The following is a 26,457-nucleotide window of genomic DNA, read 5'->3' on the forward strand; positions in this document are numbered from 1 at the left end:
TGTATGTATGTAAGTTTCTTTGCAGCAGGTAATCTCCGAAACTACTCATCCGATTTCAAAAATTCTTTCACCAATATTTAGAATGGAACCTCAGGGTGGCCATAGGCTGTATATTATTCCGATAAACATTCATATACTGTAAATTAAAAAATATAATCTAGGTTAAGGCTTTTATGTCCAACAGATGGCGCTACAAGTACGACACCCTAAGTTTGCTTTTCTGTGAAAATGAACTAAAGCAGATCATCTTCTATCTATCTATATAAATAAAAATGTAATGTTCATTTGTTCCTACCGACTCCTTTGAAATTTTCACACAACGCTGCATTTGAATACGCACGTCTTTTTATATAATATATGTGTCGAAATTCCCCCCACTGAAGGGAGAGGGACAGAATTAAGGCTTACTGTGAAAAACTTGGCTTCTATTTATATTATTTTAGATGTGGTTTTTTTGCGTTTTTGATTGCATTTTAATAGGGTACGTCAAGAGAATGTACACTAAGAAGAAATTTTTCGAAAAATTTCCCCCCCACGGGGGAAGTGTTATACATTTATAATAGATACATTTTGAGCCACAACAACGTGTGGCGGGGTCTGCTAGTACATACATACAAACATTACCTCTTTATAATATTAGTATAGATTGACTACATATAACAGAAGTTTGTTAATCTAGAACAAGACCAGAGTAGAACCAGATTATCAAATGTTTTTGTTTTTTTTTTACCAAATTCAATGAGTTATGTTATGATCTGAACATTGCATACAATGCAGATACAGATTTTACAATTGGGACCCTTCTTTTGCCTCTAAAAGCTCATTTTAGAATTATAGATTCCTCCATCACGATACTATCGATAGTGCAGGCGCAGCCGTCGTTCCTAAATGCCTACAAACAGCAGCGCACTCCCGTTGCAGAGCAACCGCTATTAATGAACACACCCAAAAACAGTTACCAGTCATGCTGAGATCATCATATAGGATGAATAATCATCTGGTAAAATATTTAATTAAATAATAAATAAGTATTTTATCTATGAAAAAATGAATAATAAATCCGATTTAAATAAGGATTTAACAGCATGTTTTTTCATTTTTGGAACCTAACCTTCCCCTTTTGCACTAGTTCTTTGTTTCGTATAACACGGCAATTTTTTGGAACATAACTCCCGTATTATACGGGGATTACCTGTACAGTGGTACCTCGGGATACGAATGCCCCATCATACGAAATTTTCAGGATATGACATGAAATTCGAACATATTTTTGCTCCACGATACGAACAAAAACTCACCATACGACATTACATTAGTTCGTAGCACCATGTTTTATTCATTTCTGTTCATCGATCTCAGTCCACGTGTTTGCTTTATCATGGAAGGATCTCGCTTGATAAAAGAAATCTTGAAGTATTATCAGAAAGTGACTGATTTTATTGAAAAGAAACATCCCAAAAAGGTTCACGGTGGCCGTATTGCTGCTCAGAGTGATGACATTTGCCTAAGTCATTTTAGAAACATTTTAAAAAGTAGGCAAAGCCAAACCTCATTGGATAGATATTTTACCAAGCGATCTCTATCCAGTGAAAGTTCTGGTGGAAGTGAAGGAAAGAAAGCAAAAAGCAATGAATAAAAATTTTAAAAAATATATATAAAACAACACTAATTTTTTTTATCTTTTCTAAGTTATTTTTAAGTTATTGTTACATTATGTTATGTAAGTTAAGTTTTAGTATCATTTCCCTTCTCCCTTTCTTCCTCCACCAGTTTACACCTCCACCGTCGTCTATCCTCAAAGGTAAAGTGCAAATAAAACTACATTTTTTTAATCAATTATTATTCTATTATGGTTATTTATACATTTACAACTACAAAATGCATTTTTCAGTGATTTCCTTACTACAGTTATTTTTTTTCAATGTACTACTTAGCTTTAATTTGAATGTGTTTTTCGTGTTGGAACGAATTATTTGGTTTTACATGTAATCGTATGGGAAAAAATGATTCACCTTACGACATTTTCATGATACAATCTCAGTTTCGGAACGGATTAATTTCATATCCTGAGGTACCCACTGTACTAATGTTTTCAGTCATTTTAAAAGATCATAATCAGGCAAACCTAACCACAAATAGAACATTATATAAGGAATGTATAAGAAAAAAATTGCAATTAAATAAAATATAAGGGTATAAAATCATCTTCTGAGTAATTCTTGAACTCAGGTAAATGTTGGATTTGAAGGACATAACATTTCATTTTGTCTCTCCAAAATCCCTCTTTAAGTAGTTATAAAAGTAAAACATAATGCATATTTTATAAACTCAAAACAAAGAATAAAAATTTTTTAAGATTATATAGAATAATACAAAATTTTAAAGTTTAAGAACATAGAAATTCATAAAGCTTGCATAAAAACATTATAAATTTTTCAACTACAATTGTAGAAAATAGAATGAACATATTTTTAACATAAACACAAATAGTTCTATACATTTAGTTTAAATTCTAAAAATTTTACTTACAATGTTGCCATGATGATTCAAAAAAAGGATATCTCCATTTACAGAGCCTATACATAATCCACATTTCAAATTCAGTGGAGAAGAAAAAACTGGTTTTTGACAATTGTATGTCCATAATATATTTCCATTTTCCTACAAAACATAAAGTAAATGCTAATTTATCTTCATTTTTATAAATAAAATAATACGATTTAATAAATATGAGTAAATAACAATCCTGTTATTAAGAAGCAATTATAACATTAATTTTAACGTTTTCAGAACAATTTCATATTTCACCTTCATAATAATTTCTGAAAAATCAAATTAAAACTATTTTGAAAATGGTTAGAGTGAGTGTTGTAATAACTTCTTAAGAATAAGACCATTACTTACATTTACTAAATTAAATATAAAGAGCCAGTTATTTTTTTGCATGCTACCTTTAACAGCTGTTTGTATGTAATCCATGTAAGAAATGTAAGCAACTTAAATTATTGTACTATGAGCAAATAATGATTAAAATAGCAAAAAATTTAAAGCACTGATTAAAACAGACAATAACTGATAAGTAATGATAATTAAACATTATTAGTCCCAAGTTGAGCCTGACAGTTCAAAAAGACAGCTTAAAAATATCTGTTTATCTGAAGATAACAAAATACTAACTAAAATATATTACAATAAACAGTTTTATAATTGTATTTTAACTTTCATGTTTTTGACAAGCTAATTAATTCTGGTAATGTTAGACAACTAATGGTAATATCTGTTATTATAAGAAGCAGATTATATTTCATTAAAAATTTAGTGGCTAATGTATAGAAAAATAATGTAATTTATAATAATTTTCAACTAATATAATTGAAAAAACAGTAATAATAGATAAATAAACAAAAGTCTCAAAACTGCTTAATCATTGCTATTAGTCAAAGTCAAAATAAAAATTTGTCAAAATTTTAATGCATTTAATACATTCAATCATATTGTTTTATATACAGTATGTTTAGCTGTTACTAAATTATATTACTACAGATTAGGATTTCTGTGACAATATATTAGCTAAAAGAATAATTTCTCACATTTTGAGATTAAAAAAACAACAAGGTTGTTTAAGCTTTATTTTAATAGGACGGATTTTTAGACATAGTACTTGAAATTCATACATATAAATTTATAGATAAATCATATAAATAATTTATATACAGTAATTCCTAAGTATCTAAAGTTGTAACAAATCAAATTTCAAAACTTTAAATCAAAATTTTCAAATACAGTATAAAAGTGTAATTTTGAAAATTTAAATAACAATTATTTGAGACAACTTCAAATATATAACAAAAAGCAATAAAGTTTAACATTTCAGAAAAATTTAGATGATGAATTGTTTTATTGAAAAATTACAATTACTAAGCATTTTTAGACAGATGACAAATAAAATAAATTATAAATTAATATCAAAATTATTTATATTTATATTTTATTATTATGCCTTTGTCCACTTTAAACTATCTTGTGAACTAGGACTTGTTACACCAAGGAAAGCGAATCACACAATTTCAAATTGAAGGAGCAATTATTTATTGTGGCAATACCGGGCTGCAATTTTTAATCGTATTTTTTAAATTTATTTAAAGATTTAAAATATATGATTGCAATCTCAAATCAGTAGTATCTTGTGCCTGGATACCATACCTTTCCTATTAGTAACAATCATGCTGTCATTTATATAACTCCTTTCAGGGGAAAATTTTTAAATTAAAATAATGTGACTTCTGGTTTGCATCAGAAGTTCATATACAGTTAATCGGGGGTCTTCTGTTCCTAAGCTTTCCATATCTGGTCTTGGATTTCATCTTATTAACTCCATTCTCGAGATTAAGGAAAGACAGACAGACACACAAATGACAATGGGAATTTGTAGTAAACAATTTTTTCAAATTGCAGCCCAAACACCTTTACTGTAAATGATCCTGTATGCCAAGTTTTAGCATTTTAAGCCAAAGCACCTCCTCAGCAAACACTGCATTTTCTAATTAAGCTATAATTTGAAAAAATTATAGACCTATAAATTTCCACTGTCATGTCCATTCGTCTTTCCTTAATCTCGAGAACAGAGTTAGATATATGAAATACGAGGCCAGATATGGAAACCTTAGAGGCAGGAGGTCCTTATTAACTATATATGAACTTCCAATGCAAACTGGAAGTCACATTATTTCAATTTGAAAATTTTTCTCTGAAAGGAAAAATAACCAGCACAACTCCATGCTAACAGAAAAGTAAGAGATAAAATGTACATGGGCAAGACACTACAGTATTAATTTGAGGTGGAGAACATATATTTTAAATTAAATAAATTAAAAATTGCAGCCTGGCATTGTGACAATGTCAGAATAAATAATTGCTTGTTAAAATTTTAAAAAATATATGTACATTAATTTATACAAAACTTTTAATATATATATTTACAAGTTTATATTTTAACATATCCATATATTCCTTTTGACATTTTCAAAACAGACTTTTAAACCACTATTTTTAAAGATTTTTTGGATTACTATACCAAAAGTAATAAACTATTATTCATCTGTTCCAATTTCAGTGAAAAGAAATGTTTTTAAAATGTATATCGAAAAAGTTAAAAACAGAAAAAGAAGACGAAGAGATCAAATTAGTAATAGATATATTAATGTTAAATCAATATCCATACTCATTATTAAGTAATGGTTAAATGAAAATACAAGAAATAAATCAGAAGTTGAGAGTAATAACAATAAAATTTATTAAGTTACCTTACATTCCTGAAATATACAAAATGATAAAAAGACAATTGTTAAAAATGAAGGCATTACATTAATTCCAGAACAAACAAATAGACTTAACAAATTACTAAGGTTGAATAAAGAAGAAATACTAACTGGTACATTTGATAAAATGAATATCATATACTCTTTCCAATGTAATTGTTTAGAAAAATAGATACAATGGAGAAACAAAAAAAAGTTAAGAAAAGGATTAACTGAACACATAAGAGCAATAAAATATAATCTAATTTGGCAGTAGTGACTCATTGCAATACATATGGATGTGAAATAAATCAAAATACAGTGAAAACAGAAAAAACAAAGGAAAATACTACAAAAGACAATTGTATGAAAATTTGAAAATAATTTTATCTGAAGATAAAAAAATAAATGAAAGTATGGGCAGAATGATAGATAAATTCTGGTATAGTTTGTTAAACATAGAGGCACTTAAGAATCTTAAAGAGAAGTTAACGCTGTAGGGTTTAGTGGTGTTGGCAGGATAATTTCCCTGTTGGGTGGTGTGTTGGTAATTTGTATAAAGAATAAGTGCTGTTTAAATGAATGATATTGCATTTTAAGAAACAGGAAAACATTCAAGAAATTTTATTGGCAAAATGATTTATAATTAGTACAGAAATAATATCAGTAATTTACAGTTAAATAGATCTGTTTTTGGTACAGAAAGAATTTTAAAAATAGTGGTTTAAAAGTCTGTTCCGAAAATGTTGAAAGGAATATATGGATATGTTAAAATATAAACTCGTAAATATATATTTTAAAAATTTTGTATAAATTAATGTATAATATTTTAAATTGTAATTAGAAAATGTAATGTCTGCTGAGGAGGGGCTTTAGCCTGAAATGCTAAAATGTAGTGGCATACAGGATTATGTTACATTAAAAATATTTTAATTTGAAATTATATAATTCTCTTCCCTCAGTAAAACAAGTCCTTGTTCACAAGGAAGTCCAAAGTGGAACTAAGGACTAGAAGCACATATCAAAATTTATTTCATTTTTATATTTGCAACTTCACATTATATTAATAATGGTTAAGATTATTCTCCATATGCATTATCCTGAAATATTTAGTAACTATACTTATTCATAATTATTTTTCAATAAATCAATGTATCTTTTATGATTTTTATGTAACATAACATTCAAATAATAAGTTGTTTCAGAAAAATTGTAGTTTTAATTACTGTAATTCCTGCCTATAATCTACAGTGAAGTATAATTCACTGGGATAATTTCTTTTGTTGATAAAAATGTTTATTGTCATATAATTTGTGCAAGTTCATGTCATCATTAATTTTTCTTAGTATATCAGCAGTAAAATAATGCAATTTGTAAGGATGTTTAATAATTAAAAAGAAGTAGCCTCAAATTTAGGAAAGATATTAATAATTAATTTTAAAGCAGCACAATAAAAGTTTAAAATCCAGAATTATAAAAAGCAGTCTGTCTCCAATTTGCAGCAACTGAAACTGGTATATCAAGAAAATGAATTAACTGAAATAACTCATTGCATAAATATTTATTATATCTATAAAAAATAAAAATGCAATTAGTTGTATCTTCTGACAGACTCATAGTGAATGTAATTTTATAGTATTTAAAATATGATAAATCAAAATTATACTATTAGATAAATATTTAAAATATTTTTCTCTAATAGTATAATTTTGATTTTATACATAATAAAATAGTATTTTTTAAAATATATGTCATTAATTTTATTGTTATTTTCAGAAAGTGTAAATGAATCTGAATTTAGCACTTGGATTCCAAAAGCACCAAAATTAAGAAGACCAGAATCTTCTTTATCCTAGCATTTTTCCTCTTGGGTGGGGCCTGCTATTTGGATCTTTAACCACCATTTGTTTTAATTCTTGGGATTGTCTGGATGTGCATGAGTGAATTTAGATCTGCACAGATTGTATCTTGCCATCTTTGTTTTGCTCTTCCAAGTGGTTGGTGACTGATGACTTTGAGAATGTAAGTAATGTCTGCAACAGTATTGGGAGCTGCTTGGAAAACATACTTGAACCAGTATACCATATTTACTCGCATATAAGACAAAGTTTTTATTCATTTTTCACTGCTTCAAAAACCTAGGTCATCCTATACGTGCGAGCGAAGGATTCTTTGCATTTTTGTCAATAATTTTTGCGAACCATGTATTTGCATTTTTTACCAGATGCTTAACCTCTGGTGTTTAAAAATATAAGTATTTTATCTGGTCATTTGTATCGTTCTTATGTATTGACAGGAGTAAAGATGAATAGCAATAGGACAAGCAAAGCTTTTGAATTGAATTCCAAATTGAAATTCCAAGATCATATGGGAGCCTGATATGTTTTAATCCATTCCCATTTGAAAACAATGATTATTCAGAAATCAGAATTCGGAGAAACTCATAAGTGTAATCGATGAAAAGTGGATTCAACTGTTAAGAATTATAGGCAAAAAAGATTCAGCTTTACATAAACAAATTATGTCAATTTTACAAGAATTTTCCTTAAAGTTTAAAATGCCAGTAATTTTTGCGGGACAAAGTGTGCATTTACGTGCATTTGATATTTTATTTGTGATTAAACAAAATAAAATTAGAATTATATTAATAAATCAAATTTTCTTTATCTTAATCTTTAAAGTCACACTTTATCCTGTATGCGCAATTGTCTTATACGCAAGTAAATATGGTAGTTGCCTTTCATGCATTTTTAGGTCAATGGTTGCAATGCTAAACTTCTTTCAAATTGTATCATTAGTGTCATGGTCAAGAAGAGAGATGCTAACATCCAGTAGACCATGTGCATTTCCATGGCATATAATTGTTGTGCTATTGTTTTTGTGATATGCCAGCATTCTGCTTTCTAAAGAGTAATGGGTCTTATCATTGTCCAGTTTATTTTTGATTTCAGGTAGGTATGCATCTTCTTGTTACAAACGATGCTAATAACTTCCATTGTAACCAGGGTGCATTAATACTTGCTCACACTTCATTATTAATACCATTATAGGATTTTAGGATGGATCCTAAGTATTGGAAGGTGTTTGTCTTTATGATTGATCTTGCAGTAGGTTAGTCTCAAGGTATGCAATAAAATTCACATAATATTATATAAATTTTCAAGTTGATCAAATAACTTTCTATTATTAAAGAATGCCTGCTAATTTTTATTCTGCTCTCTTCATATGACAAAATAATTTAATTTTACATTCTATTTACAGAATAAAAATATGACTATTTCACATAAAGGAACATTTACAAAATATAACACTTGAAGTTTTAAGATAATTATAAATAGGTAACGTAACATACTACAGTAGACCCCCTATAACGTGATACGTTCCACTTTATAAGAATTTCACATTGTAGGAATCCTTAAATACATGAGCCAATTGCAGCCCGACACGTGTGAAGTTTACGGACTACAGCTGTTTGAAAGGTTTCTTCCATAAAATTAATCAATTCTAGACTAATTCAACTCAACATTTCCAAAATACGTATACTTTTTTGGGAATAATCCATATAAACTATGCTATAAACAAAAGATTGTAGGATTTCTTACTGAGCATGCACTGTTTGACTATGCCATTGCTTAAGCTTGTTTTCGTCATGGAGCTTGTCATTGAATGACGCTCGTGTGATTCCTGATAAATTATTTTTTTTTGCGAAAAATTTGCTGAACTTTGGAGACATAATTAATATAAATATAATTTTTATGGACGTTAAATAATAAATGGTTTTTAGTAGGTCCACTGCTCGTTTAAACTCAGCGGTTTGTGCAATATCCGCTATTGGTCTAGATTCGACCAATCCTGTCGCAACACGAGTTAGTGATGACATTTTACCGAATTATACGAGTTTTTTTAGCATGTTTGTATGAATACTGTTGCAATTTTTTCGCCATGATATAGGAATCCAAACTATAGGAACCTGTGTTATGGGGGGGTTGACTGTATACCTATTTCGTATTTTGTAATTAAATTATGGAACTTTGTACTAAAGATAATTGTGTCAAGTTTCAAAATATATATATAATCAAGACTGAAGTGTACTAAAATGTCCTTTTACAGTGAATACAAATGATTCCGCCCATTGTGTACAATTAACATTCATTAATGCATGATAATTTTTTTACAGCAAGGGATTTGTGAAGACATGTGTACCAACAATGTTTGAAAAGCATGAAAATTAAAAAATTAAATACAGTAAGACCACGCTTAACACTGCCTCACACCCCTTCTGCACCACGCTCGAGTCTGACTCGAGCTTGTCCCATAGCGTTACGAAAAACCGGTCTTTTGGACCCTCCTGAATTTTTTTTTTTTTTTTTGATTTTTGGAATGTTTTTTAAGTTTCCAAATTTTTTCCAAAATTTTTACCCGCGCAAAAAAATTTTATTGCAATTTTAATCAACCTTTAATGATGCGCGATTAACGATTTAATTGTTTTTTAATGTGATTTTTTTAATCAAATTTAATTAATGGTTCTAAAGTTGTAGTGCACGGATTTTACTTCGGTAAAGTTATTTAAAGTTAGTTTCTGATATCAAAAATGATCTCCAATAGTTTTTTAATTTTTTTAATTAATATATTTTATTATATATAAGTTTAATTAAATAGGGGGTTGGAAATTGCAATTAAAATTTTAATTTTTTAAAAATATTTAAAAATATACAGCCAGCTAGTATTCACCCTACTTTAAACCCTTGTCCTCCCGAGACGTCTATGAGAATGCCCCAGGAAATCCAACACCAGATGTTCTCAAGGTCATCCAGCTGTGTAAACAATGATTCATCAGTGTCAAATTTCGCAGAAAGGTGAGACAAAGGAAGTTAAATTTTGAAGCTTTTTCTTCAAAATTAACACATTTCTTTTGTTTTTTTTCAGTTTTAAGTATTTTTTATGTTTAATTAAAGATTTAAAAAAAATAGTAGGCAAAAAGGGGTTAATACTGATTCGATATAACATGGTCTGCTTGAAGCCTTAGAAAAAGCTCAAAATTTATGCTGATTTAAATTATCATGGCATTTCATCATTCAAGTATAATACAATTATTCCCAAACACAAACAAATCAGCAAAAAGTGGCAATTCATCATAGTGCTGTACTTTCCTTAAATCTATGTTTGTTTGGTGCAATTTTGGAAAAAATATAACATCACGGATGCCATGGGCAATATCAGCTTCGTTTAGCAAGAATTAACTGATAAATGCAAGAACGAAATGTGAAAAAAGGTATTTCTGGAGGTATCAAAGAATTCTTAACAAGAAGAGCCTATCGCTGTACCATTAGGTTGATCAAATTGTCAACCTAATCAATACAGCAGGACTAGATGTAAACAAGCAGGATATTGAGGAGTTACTGCAGGTTTCTGGTGAGAGCCTTATCAACGATGACCTTCAAGAACTGGCAGAACAAGGAATTCCTGTGGAATTGGAAAATAGTGATTCTGAAAAGGAAGAACCGAAAGAATTTCTCTACAGATTTCCTTAGTAAAAGTTTGGTAACGATACCCAAAATCGTTAATCAAATTGTAGTGAATGATCCAGATTTTGAAAGCTGTTATTGTTTAAGTTATAGCAATATGTCTAGGGGAGAATGCCTTCCAGTGGGCAATTTTGAAAGGAGTGCAAAAGCAAGACAAGGCATTTTGGATGCAATCTCTTGCTATCAGCATTTGCTTAAGGAAAGAAAAAGAAAGTGATAAATAAAACTACATGACTTTATTGGAAAAAGACAAGAATTTCAGAAGAACCAGGACCTTTACCACAAAAAAAAATGAACTTACATTTCTGTGCGCATATGTTTGTGTGTTATTTAACATATATTATGTAAATTAATATAAAAATAACTTAAAATTAATATTGAAGTTAAGACCATTTACAAAAATATATACATTTTCGAGTCTTTTCTTTATCCATTAACACAACCACAGAAGTAACAGCTACATTGGCTTGAAGAAAAACTTCATTAAAAAGACAAATAATAATAGATAAAAAAAAACAAACTTAAAGTAAAATTGTTTATTTTTGGTCGCATTTTCCTATTTACTCTGTTAAAATGACCTGGTTTAACGCTGCTTTGTCATCTAAGAACATATCCTGTGGGGTCTTACTGTAATTATTTTTTAAATTATCTTTTTGGTTTTCTGGAACCTTTTTGCTCATCAGATGGAACACAGATGTTCCCAATGTTAGCATTCGATAGATACCTCTGTGCAAACACAATTTCCTCAAGTCAAAGTACAAAATGTAAATTATATAATCAAGTTCAGTCTAATTAGATGGATTATTTTCAGGTTATTAAAACCATTAAACTAATAAATTTGGCCTAAAACTGGCAGTCCAACTGCCTATCTTTAATCCAAATTAATTAGTTTTAATAATTAGCTTGTAAATAATCTAGTTGATTAAACTTAATTGTTTAAATTTTTTTATGGAATTAACTTATTTTCAATTTCAAATAATACTTTACAAATAATTTATTGACATAAATGTAAAAAAATAGAACAAATTCTAATCTCATTCTTTTATGAGAAAATAGCATTATCTATCTTTAATACAAAATCTCATAATAATTTAACTATTTATAATCTTGAAATAACCAAACATCTAAACACTAGCTTTATGGGATGTAGTTAGGCTAACACTTAAATTGTTAAATTGGTCAATTGCATGAGGAACAACGAATGCTACTAAAATATTATATATTATTAATTAAATAAAACTTTAATTATAAATTTGCTTGGAAGTAAAAAAGGTTCTCAAGAATGCTTTAATATTACATAATTTGCTTTATTAATTTTTAATCATTTAAAAATTTTATATAATCATTTTCTTAAATGAAAACCATAATTCCTACTAAATTAAAATGATTAAAATTACTGGATTAATTAATCTATAATATTTAATTATCAATCAACTATAAAAGCATTGAAATATTTTAAAGAATCATTTTATTTCTTAACTGCTAGAACTATCTAATTTTATGTTTTGACAATTATAAATCAATTCTATTTTTATGAAATTAAGACTTTAATTAAAACTTACACATAGTAATTAAATAAAATCAGTTTTTTAGTGTTAATATGCAATTGAAACAAGTTTTATTAATAAAGTCTAACATATTTGATGATTCAAACTATCTTCTTCAGAAATAAAATTAAAAAAATGTCACATGCAGAAATGTTTAAGCTAAAAATATCATATGGTGGTAATTCAAAGTAAATTAAGTACCCATGCAGGGTTGATATAGAGTTTACAATAATTTATTGTACATAAAGATCTCATAATACACTGGAACTTCTATATTTGTAATATTTAATATTCATCACATTTTGATGACTTTTTTATTTTCCACATTCGTCAGTATTTTCTGTATTCATCATCATTTCCAACACCGGATGTAGCACTACAATTGCATGCTATGCCGATCAGTTAGCTGAAGTTAATCAGTCTGCTTTGTGTGGTTGTTGTGTGTGTTGTTGAGTTATTGAAAAATAATCAATGCAAAAAACAAAGTTCCAATCACTCCAAAGTGGTACCCAAATGTTGCTATAGTCAACCAAAATACAAATAAATTCAATGATGTAGTAATTGCCTACTTCAGAAAAGTTTTAAAAAGTAGACAAAAAACACACAATACTGGACAAGTTCTTTATTAAATCAAGTGCTACTGAATCAGTAAAACAGACCCCATGATCATAATTGGAATTGTCTAATGTTTTAATTGATATGTCTTCTTCTAAACAATAATACTATATTAATATTGTTCTTTTCCTTCTACCACTATACTGTATTTATTTAGTACAATAAAGATAAAGATTTACAAACAACATAATTTTTATTATTATACCTTTTTTCAGGATGGGAACGGATTAATTGAATATTAGTTATTTGTTATGAGAAAAATTGTTTCTATATTCGTCATATTCCATATTCGTTAGGTCCTTAGGAACAGATTAATGATGAATATAGGGGTTCCACTGTATCATAATTAAAATGTGTATATCAAAGAAACAATCATGATAAGATGTGGTGTTTAACAAAGAACTACAAGAGATGCTACTTATTGTACAACTTCATGCCTATGATCAGAAAATAAAATAGTTGGTTTACTTACTGGGTTAGAGCAGAGTATGAGCTGAATGATTTTTTCTGATCATGTTAAGTTGTCTTTTATGCTCATCAGGTTCTAAATTTGACTAAACTTCTACCATATATATTCCTAAATGGACTGATACAAATGCAAGAAATATAGAATAATCACTAAAATAACATACCATATTTACTCACACATAAGACAAGAATTATATTCATTTATCACAGCTTTAAATTCCTAGGTCATCCTATACATGTGAGCAAAAGATTCTTTGCGTTTCTGCAAATAATTTTTGTGAACCATGTATTCGCATTTTTTACTGGATGGTCCCCCACTTGTATTTAAAAACGTAAGTATTTTATCTGGGTCATTTCAATCATTCTTGTATATTGTCAGGAGTAAAGATGAATAACAATAGGAAAAGCAAAGCTTTTGAATTGAATTCAAAATTAAAATTCCAAGATCACATGGGAGCCTGATATAAGTTTTAATCCATTCCCATGTGAAAACAGATGATTATTCAGAAATCAGAATTTGGAGAAACTCATAAGTGTAATTGATAAAGAGTGGATTCAACTGTTAAGAATTGGCAAAAAAAGGTTCAGCTTTACATGAACAAATTATGTTGTCAATTTTACAAGAAGTTTCCTTAAAGTTTAAAATGGCAATAATTTTTGCAGGACAATGTGTACATTTACATTCATTTGATATTTTACTTGTGATTAAACAAAATAAAATTAGAATTGTATTAACAAATCTGATTTTCTTTATTTTGATCTTTAAAGTCGCACCTCGTCCTATATGTGAAGTTGTCTTATATGCAAGTAAATACAGTACTTACTGTTTTTTTTTACTGTTTTTGTTCACCAAAGAAAATAAAGATTGTTTCTCAAATATTAGTTTTAGTGCTTTATATTTTCATGATATTATACTTATTCATGATCACTGTGTAGAAATATCATTAGAAAAAACAAATTATGTATATTTCTCATCTTTTATAAGAAGAAAAGTTAAATTTCTGTTAACATTCTATGATATAAAAATTTATTGGGCCAAATGCATTTTTCATTTCTACAGGCCATTCTCTAACTATTTCCATTACATTTATATGGCTAGTCTGTTGCTCCAAAGTAACACAGCACAAATTTCAATGTATAGCATGTGTTACATTTCTGCAACACATAGCCTGGCCGCCTTGGTAAATTGCTAGGAGTGTTGCATATTTGCATCACACATGGCACTTAATAATGTTTTAAGTCCAATCCCCTTGATATGTGACATATGACCCTCACCCTAACTCCCCCATACTCTCAAATTTTAACCACCAAAATTTAATAGCATCAATGCTCCATATACAGAATTAATCCCACCAAGTTTCAAAACTTATGATTTATCCAATCCTGAAATACAATACAAAATACATTCTGGAAAATTATGTATGGAATTTTTTACATTTTTGGGCTCCTTAAGAGTCAAAATGTCAAGAAAAAACAGAAGGCAGATTAACCAATAGACAAATAAGATAAACATCAAGAGTCTGAGTCCGTAATTCAGATAACTGTGTTTTTAATTCAGAGGAGCCCGGTTACATTACAGAAAAAACAAAAATAAACAAACAATAAATAAATAAAGATAAATTTAAAATATATATTTATCATTAATAGTAGAATATTTATGATATTTATTTGTATTATTTAAAAATATCATCATAATAATTGATAAAGTAATAATATCAGATTCGGTGCTATATGCTGTACTAGGGTACAGTGTGCATGATCTGTATATGTGATAACTCCAAATATGCATACTACATGTATTAGTGTTTGTATTCTCTATTATTAATAAAAATTTTAAGTGATATTATTTCTCATTTCTTTAGAAGTCTACTTTAGAAGATTTTTGTCCAGGCCCATAGAGCAGGCATGGGCAACATACGGCCCGCGTGCCAGATCCTGCCCGTCTAATGAATTTATGTGATCAATTTTTCAATATTAGCTACTGAAGTCTGAATAGCTCAATGAAAAATTCTAACACCTAAAAAAATGTCAACAACTCTCTGTGCATTTAGAGTTAACCCTCCATTACAAATCTCTTAAGTACAGCATAGAATGTTGATAAAGCATGATAATGTGAAAAATGTATCTGTAATCTCTATCTATAATTTAGTCTCTACGGGGTGACACCACAATGAGATCACGCACAACCTCAAAATCTTCCTAGGGCAGTCTCTGGTTCGGCCGGTGGAAAAAGTTTTCTTTCCAATTCGGCCTGATGGCAAAAACTGTTGGCCACCCCTGACATAACATTTCGGTAATGTAATTTTGCATTTATTTTACATTCTTAACAATGAAATTCTGTTGTTAATCCAACATATTCAAAAACTAGTCATTCGAATGTTTTANTTTGTACAAAATAAAAAAATAATTTTTAACGATACAATAGTCTTCGTTAGGCTTAACATCAACGAAAATTCAACGCAAAGCGACACGCAACAGAGAAAAATTTCAACATGGGATAAATTAATATATTTTTTCGTACATGATTCGTTATCCGAAAAATAAGTTATCCAAACCACCCCAGTCCCCAATTGATTCGGATAAACGACGCTCTACTGTATCTGTAATCTCTATGTACAATTTAGTCTCTACGGGGTGACACCACAATGAGATCTTGCACCACCTCAAAATCTTCCTAGGGCAGCCTCTGGTTCGACCCATGGAAAAAGTTTTCTTTCCAATTTGGCCTGGGGCAAAAACTGTTGGCCACCCCTGCACTAGAGTCTAAATCCGGCACTGATAGAGGGGGTCAAAACTTGACCGATCACCTTACTCCCCGTGTTTTATTCTACAACAGCTAGGAAAGTAAAACTATATTGTAATATATTATTTTTTATAATTTTGATAACTATTTCAAAATATTGTGTTATGTGTATTATTTTTTAATTCAAATAAAATCTATTATTAGGTACTCAACACAGAACTCCTAATTTAAATAATCAGTAAAATACTTGAAAAAAATTAAAACATCTTTTTATCTTATTTATTACTTTAATAAAAAAAATAAACAAATTAATTGACGTTTGAATGAACATAAACATTAATTAATTGATATTTATTTTAGTTATATAAATAAACAAAACAACCAATATTTTATAATGATAAAAATTTTTTCTATGAGCTATTTCTTTTTTACTCTTATCAGTTTACATAAACAGAGGCATCAAATAACCAACAATTTCCAGAAGTTTTGCAAAAAAATTCTGTAGTTAAACTTAAAAATAAGATGTAAATTTGTATATATAACATTTTTGAAAAGGAATATAATTATTTGCATTTTTTAATTTATTGAAAATAAAGATATAAATACAAAATATGAAATTAGTGCTTATTTATGGGTATGTTTAATCAATTATCTTGCAGTATAATCCAAAGTTTTAACTCTATGTATAAAGGTTAAGCTATGAATTTTGTTTTATCAAATACAGCAGTTGAAAGTATCTTAATATGATCAAGATTGAATAACCTCACTCACTTTGAAGTATTCTAGCGCCATCTGGTATCACTAAATCTAACTATATTTCAATAAAAAATATAACACATCCTAATATATTAATAAATAACAAATGAACAGAATAATCTAAATTATAGCAAATGAAAAATGTTAAACAATTCTAGTTAACTCTTAGTCAAATTTTAGATCATAAATCATCTTACAAATAAATATTTTAAGTGTAAAATCACCATTTTTCAGTAGAAATTAAACTAATAGCAAGACATTGTATTTTAAAACTACCATTATAATTCATTAAATCACAAAGATATGTAATAGTGTGTTTTTCTTTACTCAGGAATCCATCCCTACCATCCTTTTTAAAAGTACTCATGCTTTGCAATATGTCAACACATTCAACAATTGTGGAATTATTGTTGACACTAAATTAACTTTTAAAAGCCATATAGACAAGATATTAAAATCATTGATATCTTTCATGGGATATTATGGCATTTTTGTAAAAACATATCCTTTAAATCTGTTTTACGGTACAAATATTTTGCCAATTTTCAATCCCTTGTAGATTACTGCCTTCCCTTTTGGTCCACGGGTGCTCACTCTTTACTTGCTAAAATATTGATAGAAATCAATAAACTTTACCTACTTTTAAATAAGTTTAGTAACCTACCACAAAACAATAACCCGAATGTTACTAGAGTATGACTATGATTTCTGGATTTCTTTGAGAATTAAATATTTCAATCAAATTCTCTTTTTTAAATACTTTTTTAACTGTCTAATTCCACAATATTGGCTAAATCTAAGAATCCCTGGAAGAAACACCCGTAATATTACACATATTCACACTCCTCATTTTTGTTTGTCATTGTCACACACATTTTTTTTTTATCGAACAGCTGATAATATGGGCCTGATGGAATGTCTACTTCATGAAAAATTTGCTCATTATAAGCAGGCATGTCGACATTTTTTACATAAATCTTTTTTTTTTACTTTTTACTTCTTAATTATTATTATATTATTATTATGATTACTATTTTATTTTATATATGTATATATATATATATATATTTTTTTTTTTTCTGTCATTTATATTTTTTGTGTGTTATGTTATAGATTTGAATGTGTTTTTATTGTCTTTTGTATTTTTTAAACTTCTTTTAGGCTTGTTATATACTAGGGGGTAGAAATCAACTGCCAGATGCAGAGGTTGTTCTGCAAAATTTAAAAATATTGCCACCATTGGGTTGACAAGTTTGGTTTGGTTTGGTTTAATTCACTAATTTTATCTACAAGGAAGGATCAATAAATAATGTAACAAGGTCTCTACAATACAGAAAAGATGACCTACTGTATACCTTAAATCTAAAACATTACAGTTACTAAAGTATAGTACTGTACTCCTGAGGTAAGAATGATGTCACTTTCTCCACTGCAACACTATGGGATGAAACACCTGTGCCTTTATGGACACCAGAACAAGTGCCTAGACAAATTTGATGATTATGTGGAAACAGTGTTCTTACCTCTGTATGTCTGACTGTAGTTTCACATTTCTACTAACAAAGGCTGTTCAGAAAGCCATCTGGTATCACTAAATCTAACTATATTTCAATAAAAAATATAACACATCCTAATATATTAATAAATAACAAATGAACAGAATAATCTAAATTATAGCAAATGAAAAATGTTAAACAATTCTAGTTAACTCTTAGTCAAATTTTAGATCATAAATCATCTTACAAATAAATATTTTAAGTGTAAAATCACCATTTTTCAGTAGAAATTAAACTAATAGCAAGACATTGTATTTTAAAACTACCATTATAATTCATTAAATCACAAAGATATGTAATAGTGTGTTTTTCTTTACTCAGGAATCCATCCCTACCATCCTTTTTAAAAGTACTCATGCTTTGCAATATGTCAACACATTCAACAATTGTGGAATTATTGTTGACACTAAATTAACTTTTAAAAGCCATATAGACAAGATATTAAAATCATTGATATCTTTCATGGGATATTATGGCATTTTTGTAAAAACATATCCTTTAAATCTGTTTTACGGTACAAATATTTTGCCAATTTTCAATCCCTTGTAGATTACTGCCTTCCCTTTTGGTCCACGGGTGCTCACTCTTTACTTGCTAAAATATTGATAGAAATCAATAAACTTTACCTACTTTTAAATAAGTTTAGTAACCTACCACAAAACAATAACCCGAATGTTACTAGAGTATGACTATGATTTCTGGATTTCTTTGAGAATTAAATATTTCAATCAAATTCTCTTTTTTAAATACTTTTTTAACTGTCTAATTCCACAATATTGGCTAAATCTAAGAATCCCTGGAAGAAACACCCGTAATATTACACATATTCACACTCCTCATTTTTGTTTGTCATTGTCACACACATTTTTTTTTTATCGAACAGCTGATAATATGGGCCTGATGGAATGTCTACTTCATGAAAAATTTGCTCATTATAAGCAGGCATGTCGACATTTTTTACATAAATCTTTTTTTTTTACTTTTTACTTCTTTTTACTTCTTAATTATTATTATTTTTTATTCCCGCTTTTTTGCTTTTTTACAATTACACATTTCATTTAGCATATTGTCAAATATATGTTTTTTAATACATGACTTTTATGTTTCTTAATGAATTTATATTATATACAAAACAACAAAAAGATATTTTTCTGTCATTTATATTTTTTTATGTATCAAGTTATAGATTTGTATGTTTTTGTATTTTTTTAAACTTTGGGCTTGTTATGTATGGGGGTGGAAATAAACTGTCTGATAGTATTTCCAAAAGTTATTGTAAAATAAATAAAACATGTCTGTTTGAGTATATAATAAATGAAATACAGTAGAGAATCGATTATCCAACTCAATTGGGGGCTGGGGTTGGTCGGATAACCGAAAAATATGAAAAAATACATTATTAGTATAGTATATTAGTATATCTCATGTAATTAGTATATCGCTATTAACCTACTTTGCGTTGAATTTTCATCGATGTTAAGCCTAACAAAAATTTTTTAAAATAATAATTCTATTGTATCGTTAAAAATTTAGAAAATTAAACCTTGTTTAAATACTGGCTCCCTTTCATGGTCGAGCCATGTTACCAGCTAAAACATGTAAAAATACTATTAAAGCAGCCAAGACATAGCCAAATATTGTAGTGCCACATCACTAGCGGACATTTGATTTGCCGACTAGAACGACGCTCTACTGTAAATTCACAAGTTTTATATTACAGTACTTTATTTATGATAACAAATTTAGAAAGTTCCAAAGTTATTATCCAAAGCTTTTTGTACATAATTGGAGCATTTCATTAAAAATCATAGAATATCATATCTCAAATTACATACTCTACATTAAAAATTCAATGAAAAAGCTTAGATTATCTTGAAATATCATTGTAATTATTTCAGATCCGACTTTCTGTAACATTTATTTTGATATCAAAATAGTTGTTAATGGAAATGCAATTTAAATTAAGCATCCATACCTTGAACAAGGATCTGCAGTTTTTTTATGATCTGTTTGAGGGTTGAGTTATTTGATTGTATTTAAGTTACTAAATTATGAATNGTTGCAGGTTTGAATCCCACTTTGGGCCGATTCTTTTCTTCCAGTTTAATCTAAATTATTTAATTAAATATTATAATTATTAATTTTAATACAAGATGGCACCTAACACCTTTTTATTAAAAAGTTTGATTTTTATACCTAACAAAATTATAATTAGCAATATTAAAGAAGTTAGAGCTAAATATGAGGAGAAGAATGAATTTATAAAAACTTACATAAACACTGTGTGAAAGTCTGTTTTTAAATAAAGAATCTTCAAATACCGGATTAAAATACAAATATAATCCTTCATCAAACCTTTTAACCGGTATTAAACAAGAGTAAAATTACATGCAAACGTTTTCGGATCCCTCCCTGAGTCCTTTCTCAAGCAACTATTCTTCTTTAAAATTCGTTAGAATGAAGACCAGTAGAAAGAACTTCTTCAAAACTGAGATATTCGAAAAAATTACTTCTTCCGAACCACATTTCAAAAGTCGAAATTCAAAAATCAATGTGAATCACGTGCATTCCAGTATTCCGAAATGTGATGCTCGTTTTTCTTAAAAAGGTTTTTTATGGATTTTTACATTAACAAAAAATAAATAAATAAAGAAAATAAATAATAGCATCTCAGCAAGTATGATGTTTTAATACCCTATTTACTATACGTATTTATTAATGTGAATCCTCTTTCTGGAGTAGGGCCTGCCATGCTAGGGACAGGGTAATCTCATCCCTCGAGTTAATAGGTGCAGAAGTGTTATAAGCTTTGCAAATTTCCATTTGTTCCAACCATTTGAGGTGGTCCGTAAACGGTGTGGTAATGAGGAGTTTGGCGTTGTTGAAGTTTGCCGAAATCTCCGGGTCTGACGCATTTATGAATAACGACGTAGAATCCCTTTTTGTGGAGGATGTCCCGTCGGTGTTCAGTCCATCTGACACCAATAGCCCGTTTAGTAGCGCCAATGTAGACCAGTTTCCTCTCAAATCTATGGTCCATGAGTGGGATAGCGTATACCCCTGGTAGCTTATACTGGTTAGGTTTATCTTTTTCATTGCGTAGAAGCTTAAACATAGACGGGTAAGATCTTCTGTATGCTAATACAGAATTGTCTATGTTTTTTAGCTATTTTTTGTTTTTTAGCTATTTTTTGATACAGGGATGTTAGGAACGGGTTGTATGTGACTGGAACAAGTCAGTGGTCTTGTTCTACACTGTTCTGTGGAGGAGTAGGTGGGAGGCCGTTGGTGAATTGTTGTGCTAATTTATGGTCCATGGTGTTGAATCTATGTTGACTAGCGATGTTATGCAAATAGTTCAATTCTTGAACTAAAGTATCCTGTGTTGAGCAATGGGTGTAGGCCCTCTTAACCAATGCTCTAAATGCTGCCATTTTATATCTGAACAGATCACAGGAGTTCGCTGGGATATACGTTGGGAGGTGACAAGATTTGTGGTAGACAGATGTGTATATGGTGTCTCTTCCAAATGCAATGTTTAAGTCAAGAAAATATACCTCGGATTCACTATGTTGCTCAAGTTCTATGGTAAGGCCATACGGATTGTCGTTCATCCTATTCACAAAGAGGGTAATGTTAGGTTCGTGCCTCCATAAAATAATGATGTCATCTATGTATCGCTTGTACCATATGATGTCGTGGCTGAATCTCGGAATTATTTTATTTTCCAGCTGTCTGATTACCAGTTTTACTCTTGTTTAATACCGGTTAAAGGGTTTGATGAAGGATTATATTTGTAGTCTGTTTTTAAACATGTTCTATAAATTAAAATCATAAAATCATTATTCTTAAAAATGAATAATACTCTGAGATCAGAAATTGCTGGTGATCTTAGAAGCAATTTAAAACAATTAAATATTGAACAATGAGAAGATTTTAAAAACAATTATTTAATTAAATCAAATAGACACCCACAACTGCTGTAAATAATTTATATAATCTAGCTATACGAGGGCTGTTCGAAAAGTTTGCGGCCTCAAATAGAACAACAAACAAAATAATGTTAAAACTTTTTTTATTTTTCAATGTAGTCTCCTTTGTTAGCAATGCCCTTATTCCAGCGATGTTCTAGCTTTTTATGCCATTACAATAGGTCGATTTGTCACGGTGTGCAAAATACTCGTTTACTTCAGAGATGACTTTGTCATTTGAGTGGAATCTCTTTCCAACCAAGAATTATTTTAAATTTGGAAAAAGGTGGAAGTCACTGGGGGCCAAATCAGGTGAGTACGGTGAATGTGGAACTAATTGGAAGCTAAGTTCGTTTATTTTTTGTTCAGTGATTCTGGCATTATCGTGGTGAAACAGAACCTTCTTCTTCAAGTGTGGCCTCTTCGATTTCTTTCTTCAGTTTTTCCAAAAGTATACAGTAATAGACAGCATTGATGGTCTTTCCTCTTTCTAGGTAGTCAATAAAGATGATTCCTTTAGCATCCCCAAAAAACCGAGGCCATCACTTTCCCCGCTGATGGAACTGTTTTTGCCTTCTTTGGTGGTGGCGAACTGGGGTGTTTCCATTGCTTCGACTGTTCTTTTGTTTCAGGAGTGTAGTAATGGATCCACGTTTCGTCAGTAGTCACAAACCGACGCAAGAAATCCCGTGGGTTTTTCTTGTAGAAGTCCAAACACTTCTTTGACATCAAAGTGCGAACACGTCTTTGCTCAGCGGTCAGCAGATGCGGCACCCAACTTGCTGAGACCTTCGTCATACCCAAATTTTCGGTTAGATGTGGTGCACTCGGTCGACAGAGATGCCTGTTGTCTCAGCTATCTCACGCGTTTTCAAACGGCGATCTGCTAACACCAAATCGTAAACTTTGTCGATATTTTTTTCAGTGACAGCAGTTGACGGCCGTCCGCTGCGAGGGTCATGTTTCACACTCTCTCTGCCAGATTTAAAAAGGGCTGTCCATTTTTTCACAGTGGTGTACGAAGGAGCAGACTCTCCCAAAACTTCATCCATGTCAGCTTTGATTTGAGATGCAGTCAACCCTTTTTTCGTCAGGTATTTTATGACCGCACGAGTCTCCGTCTTCTCCGTTTTTGACAAAGCATGTGTACATTGACTATCTGCTAAGCTGTCGTGGCAAAACTTTGCAACAAATCAAGCGGAAATTGGTATCGTATCTTTAGCAAGGATGGCTGAATTATTCCCGCCAAAAATTAAACTGATCACAGCGCCGCATATAGGCAAGGTCGCGAACTTTTCGAACAGCCCTTGTAATTTAGAAATCTGAATATACTGAATACTGAAACTTATATATACTGGAAGAGATCAGACAAGCGGTCTGGGTAGCATAACTGGCAACATGTCCGCACAGTAAGTGAGAGTTGTGAGTTAGAGTCCCACTTTGGGCCGATTCTTTTCTTCCAGTTTAATCTAAATTATTTAATTAAATATTATAATTATTAATTTTAATACAAGATGGCACCTAACACCTCCCTCCAGTGTCAAATTCATTCGTAATTCTTAATTTTTATTTCCAAATTATAGCCCAATTATTTACAGCAGTTGTGGTTTCTATTTGTTATGCATCTGGTTTCAACAGAAGAATATAGATATAGAATTAGGAAAAATGAACCATACAGAATATGTGATTAAATTAGGGAATGAAGATTTCAATATAATATTAGCTGACTAAATATGATATTCATGAATGACAACTATGTAGAAATGAATTACAAAATGAAAGACCAATATATGAAAAATCATTTCAATACAAATGTTTTTATAGCTGCTTTTACCAGAAGTCCTGCAAGAATTCTGCAAATAAAGAATATCAGCAAAATGTTGTTTTGGAAGATAGTTGTATAGACTACTAAAATTTATTTTTTGTGTGCAATAAAACATTGTTATGTAAATATCTTTATTTTATGAATTTTAATAAATTTGTTGTTGTTTTGTAAGTCATATTTTATATATACTGTATATAAACATCCTGAAGCCCGATATTTTAGTAATATGCTAAATGACTGCCAAATTAAATTGGGCTACTTTACAGCTATTATTTTTAATCAAATTCTAAATAATTTGGGTAATATGAATATTCTAAATTATTTATTAAATATTAATTTAATCATAGTTATTAAATTTAATAAGAGATGGCACCTAATGCCTACCTCTAGTTCCAAACTGTTTACAATTTAATTAAAAGTAATAGCAATAAAGTATCTCAATTTATTGTGGCAATTGTTTGACAAATTCATGTTTTGTTAAATGAAACTTTCTAAATTAAACACAACTGTTTACATGATGGATAAAATTTGTATTAAAAAAATTGTTTTAGAATGTAAACCCACTTTTATATGTAATATGAGTTTTACATAACGTGATTTTTATAATGTGACATTTTTATGAAACCCAACTACCAGATTAGACATGGTTAACCGGTATTCAGATGGTGACAGTATTGTCTATATTGATGACAGCATAAAGTAAAAAAACAATGTATACTGGGAGAATGGACAGATGAATTAGATGATAAATACAGTCAAACCTTGGGTTTCTAACTTAATTTGTTCCTAAAAGTTGTTCAAAAACCAATTTGTTCTAAAACCAAAACAAATTTTCTCAAACAATATAAAATGGATTAATCTGTTTCTGATCCCTAAAACAAAACTTTTTATTTTTATTTTTTTGCTGTATTTCATGCATAAAAATGCCTATAAAGACAATATAATATTAATATATCTATATTTATTCTATATATCTATATATATAAATGACAATGTTTGTTTGCTATACATGCCTATGCCATTCAACCAATTGCTATGAAACTCAACAGTTACGTCCAAATACTTCTAACTTAGATCATGTTGTACATCACACCCCAAATTATCGATTGAATTTCTATATATTGATTAATTTCTGTCTACATTTGATTGCTGGCTTTTTATGTAGCTCCATCTATTGGAAAAGATTTAACAAAATAATTAACTAAATATAATTCTTACAAAAAAAATATAATTTTAGAAAATATATATTATATTCACCAAATAACTGCAACAATGATATAGCATGAAATAGATGCACCATTACTGCAAAAGGTAACATATAGCACTTGTCTGTGTGGAGTATTGTTTTACCCCTGGACATCATACTTTTCCTGTTAACAACAGTGTGCACCAGTTATATATCTAATTCCATTTGGGGGAAAATTTTTTAATTGTAATAACGTGACTTGCAGTACAAATTGGAAGTTCATATATAGTTAATCAGATCCTCTTTCTATTACAATTTCCATATGTTGTCTTGACTTTCATCTATCTAACTTTGTTCTTGAGATTGAGGAAGGACAATGACAGATGGACAACAGTGAGAATTTATAGGTCTACAATTTTTTCAAATTGCAACATAACAAGTACCATCTGGTAACAGAGTGGTTAAAACCACTGAACACCAGTAGTCGATCATGGGTTTGTGAATGCCGACATAATGGCATATGGAGTTTTCTGGGTTTTCTTTTCTGGCCTATATTTTCCATCAAAACAGAATGAATATAACCAAAATTTCATCTGAACTGGACAAAAATTGCAGAAGTTAAGGAATTCACACACATACATGCAGCTTTTCTATTATTAATACTATAATCTCATTAAGTTGAAACTATAAGTTCTTTTAAACTCAAACCTAATTTTTCATGAGCCTCCACCCTTTGATATGTTCTTGACCTTTATATTCACACAAGATAAAAGAAAATGGACTATTAAGGTAAATACTACAGCTTCAAGCCAAACACAGCACCATGCCATTACAAATTCATCATCGTTTTCCTGATTGACATCATTTTACTGATACAGTATATTACTGATATTCTAATTGGGACAAATGGGGACACCTTGAGAATTCACTCACAAGTGCCATAAACTGTATATTATTAATACTATAAT

At 29.5% G+C, this 26,457-nt stretch overlaps 1 protein-coding gene across 1 annotated transcript in view; it reads right to left on the reverse strand.

Moving 5' to 3' along the window:
• LOC111633408 (acyl-CoA synthetase family member 4-like) overlaps positions 1-26,457 on the reverse strand; it is a 91,432-nt gene that overhangs the window by 54,903 nt on the left and 10,072 nt on the right. Inside the window, exon 3 of the mRNA XM_023377976.1 lies at positions 2,530-2,661. Coding sequence (XP_023233744.1) covers positions 2,530-2,661 — 132 coding nt within the window. The remainder of the gene's footprint in view (positions 1-2,529; positions 2,662-26,457) is intronic.

The sequence above is a fragment of the Centruroides sculpturatus genome, unplaced genomic scaffold (assembly GCF_000671375.1).
Source record: "Centruroides sculpturatus isolate CEXI.00-Female unplaced genomic scaffold, Cexi_2.0 scaffold673, whole genome shotgun sequence".
Lineage (NCBI taxonomy): Eukaryota > Metazoa > Arthropoda > Arachnida > Scorpiones > Buthidae > Centruroides > Centruroides sculpturatus.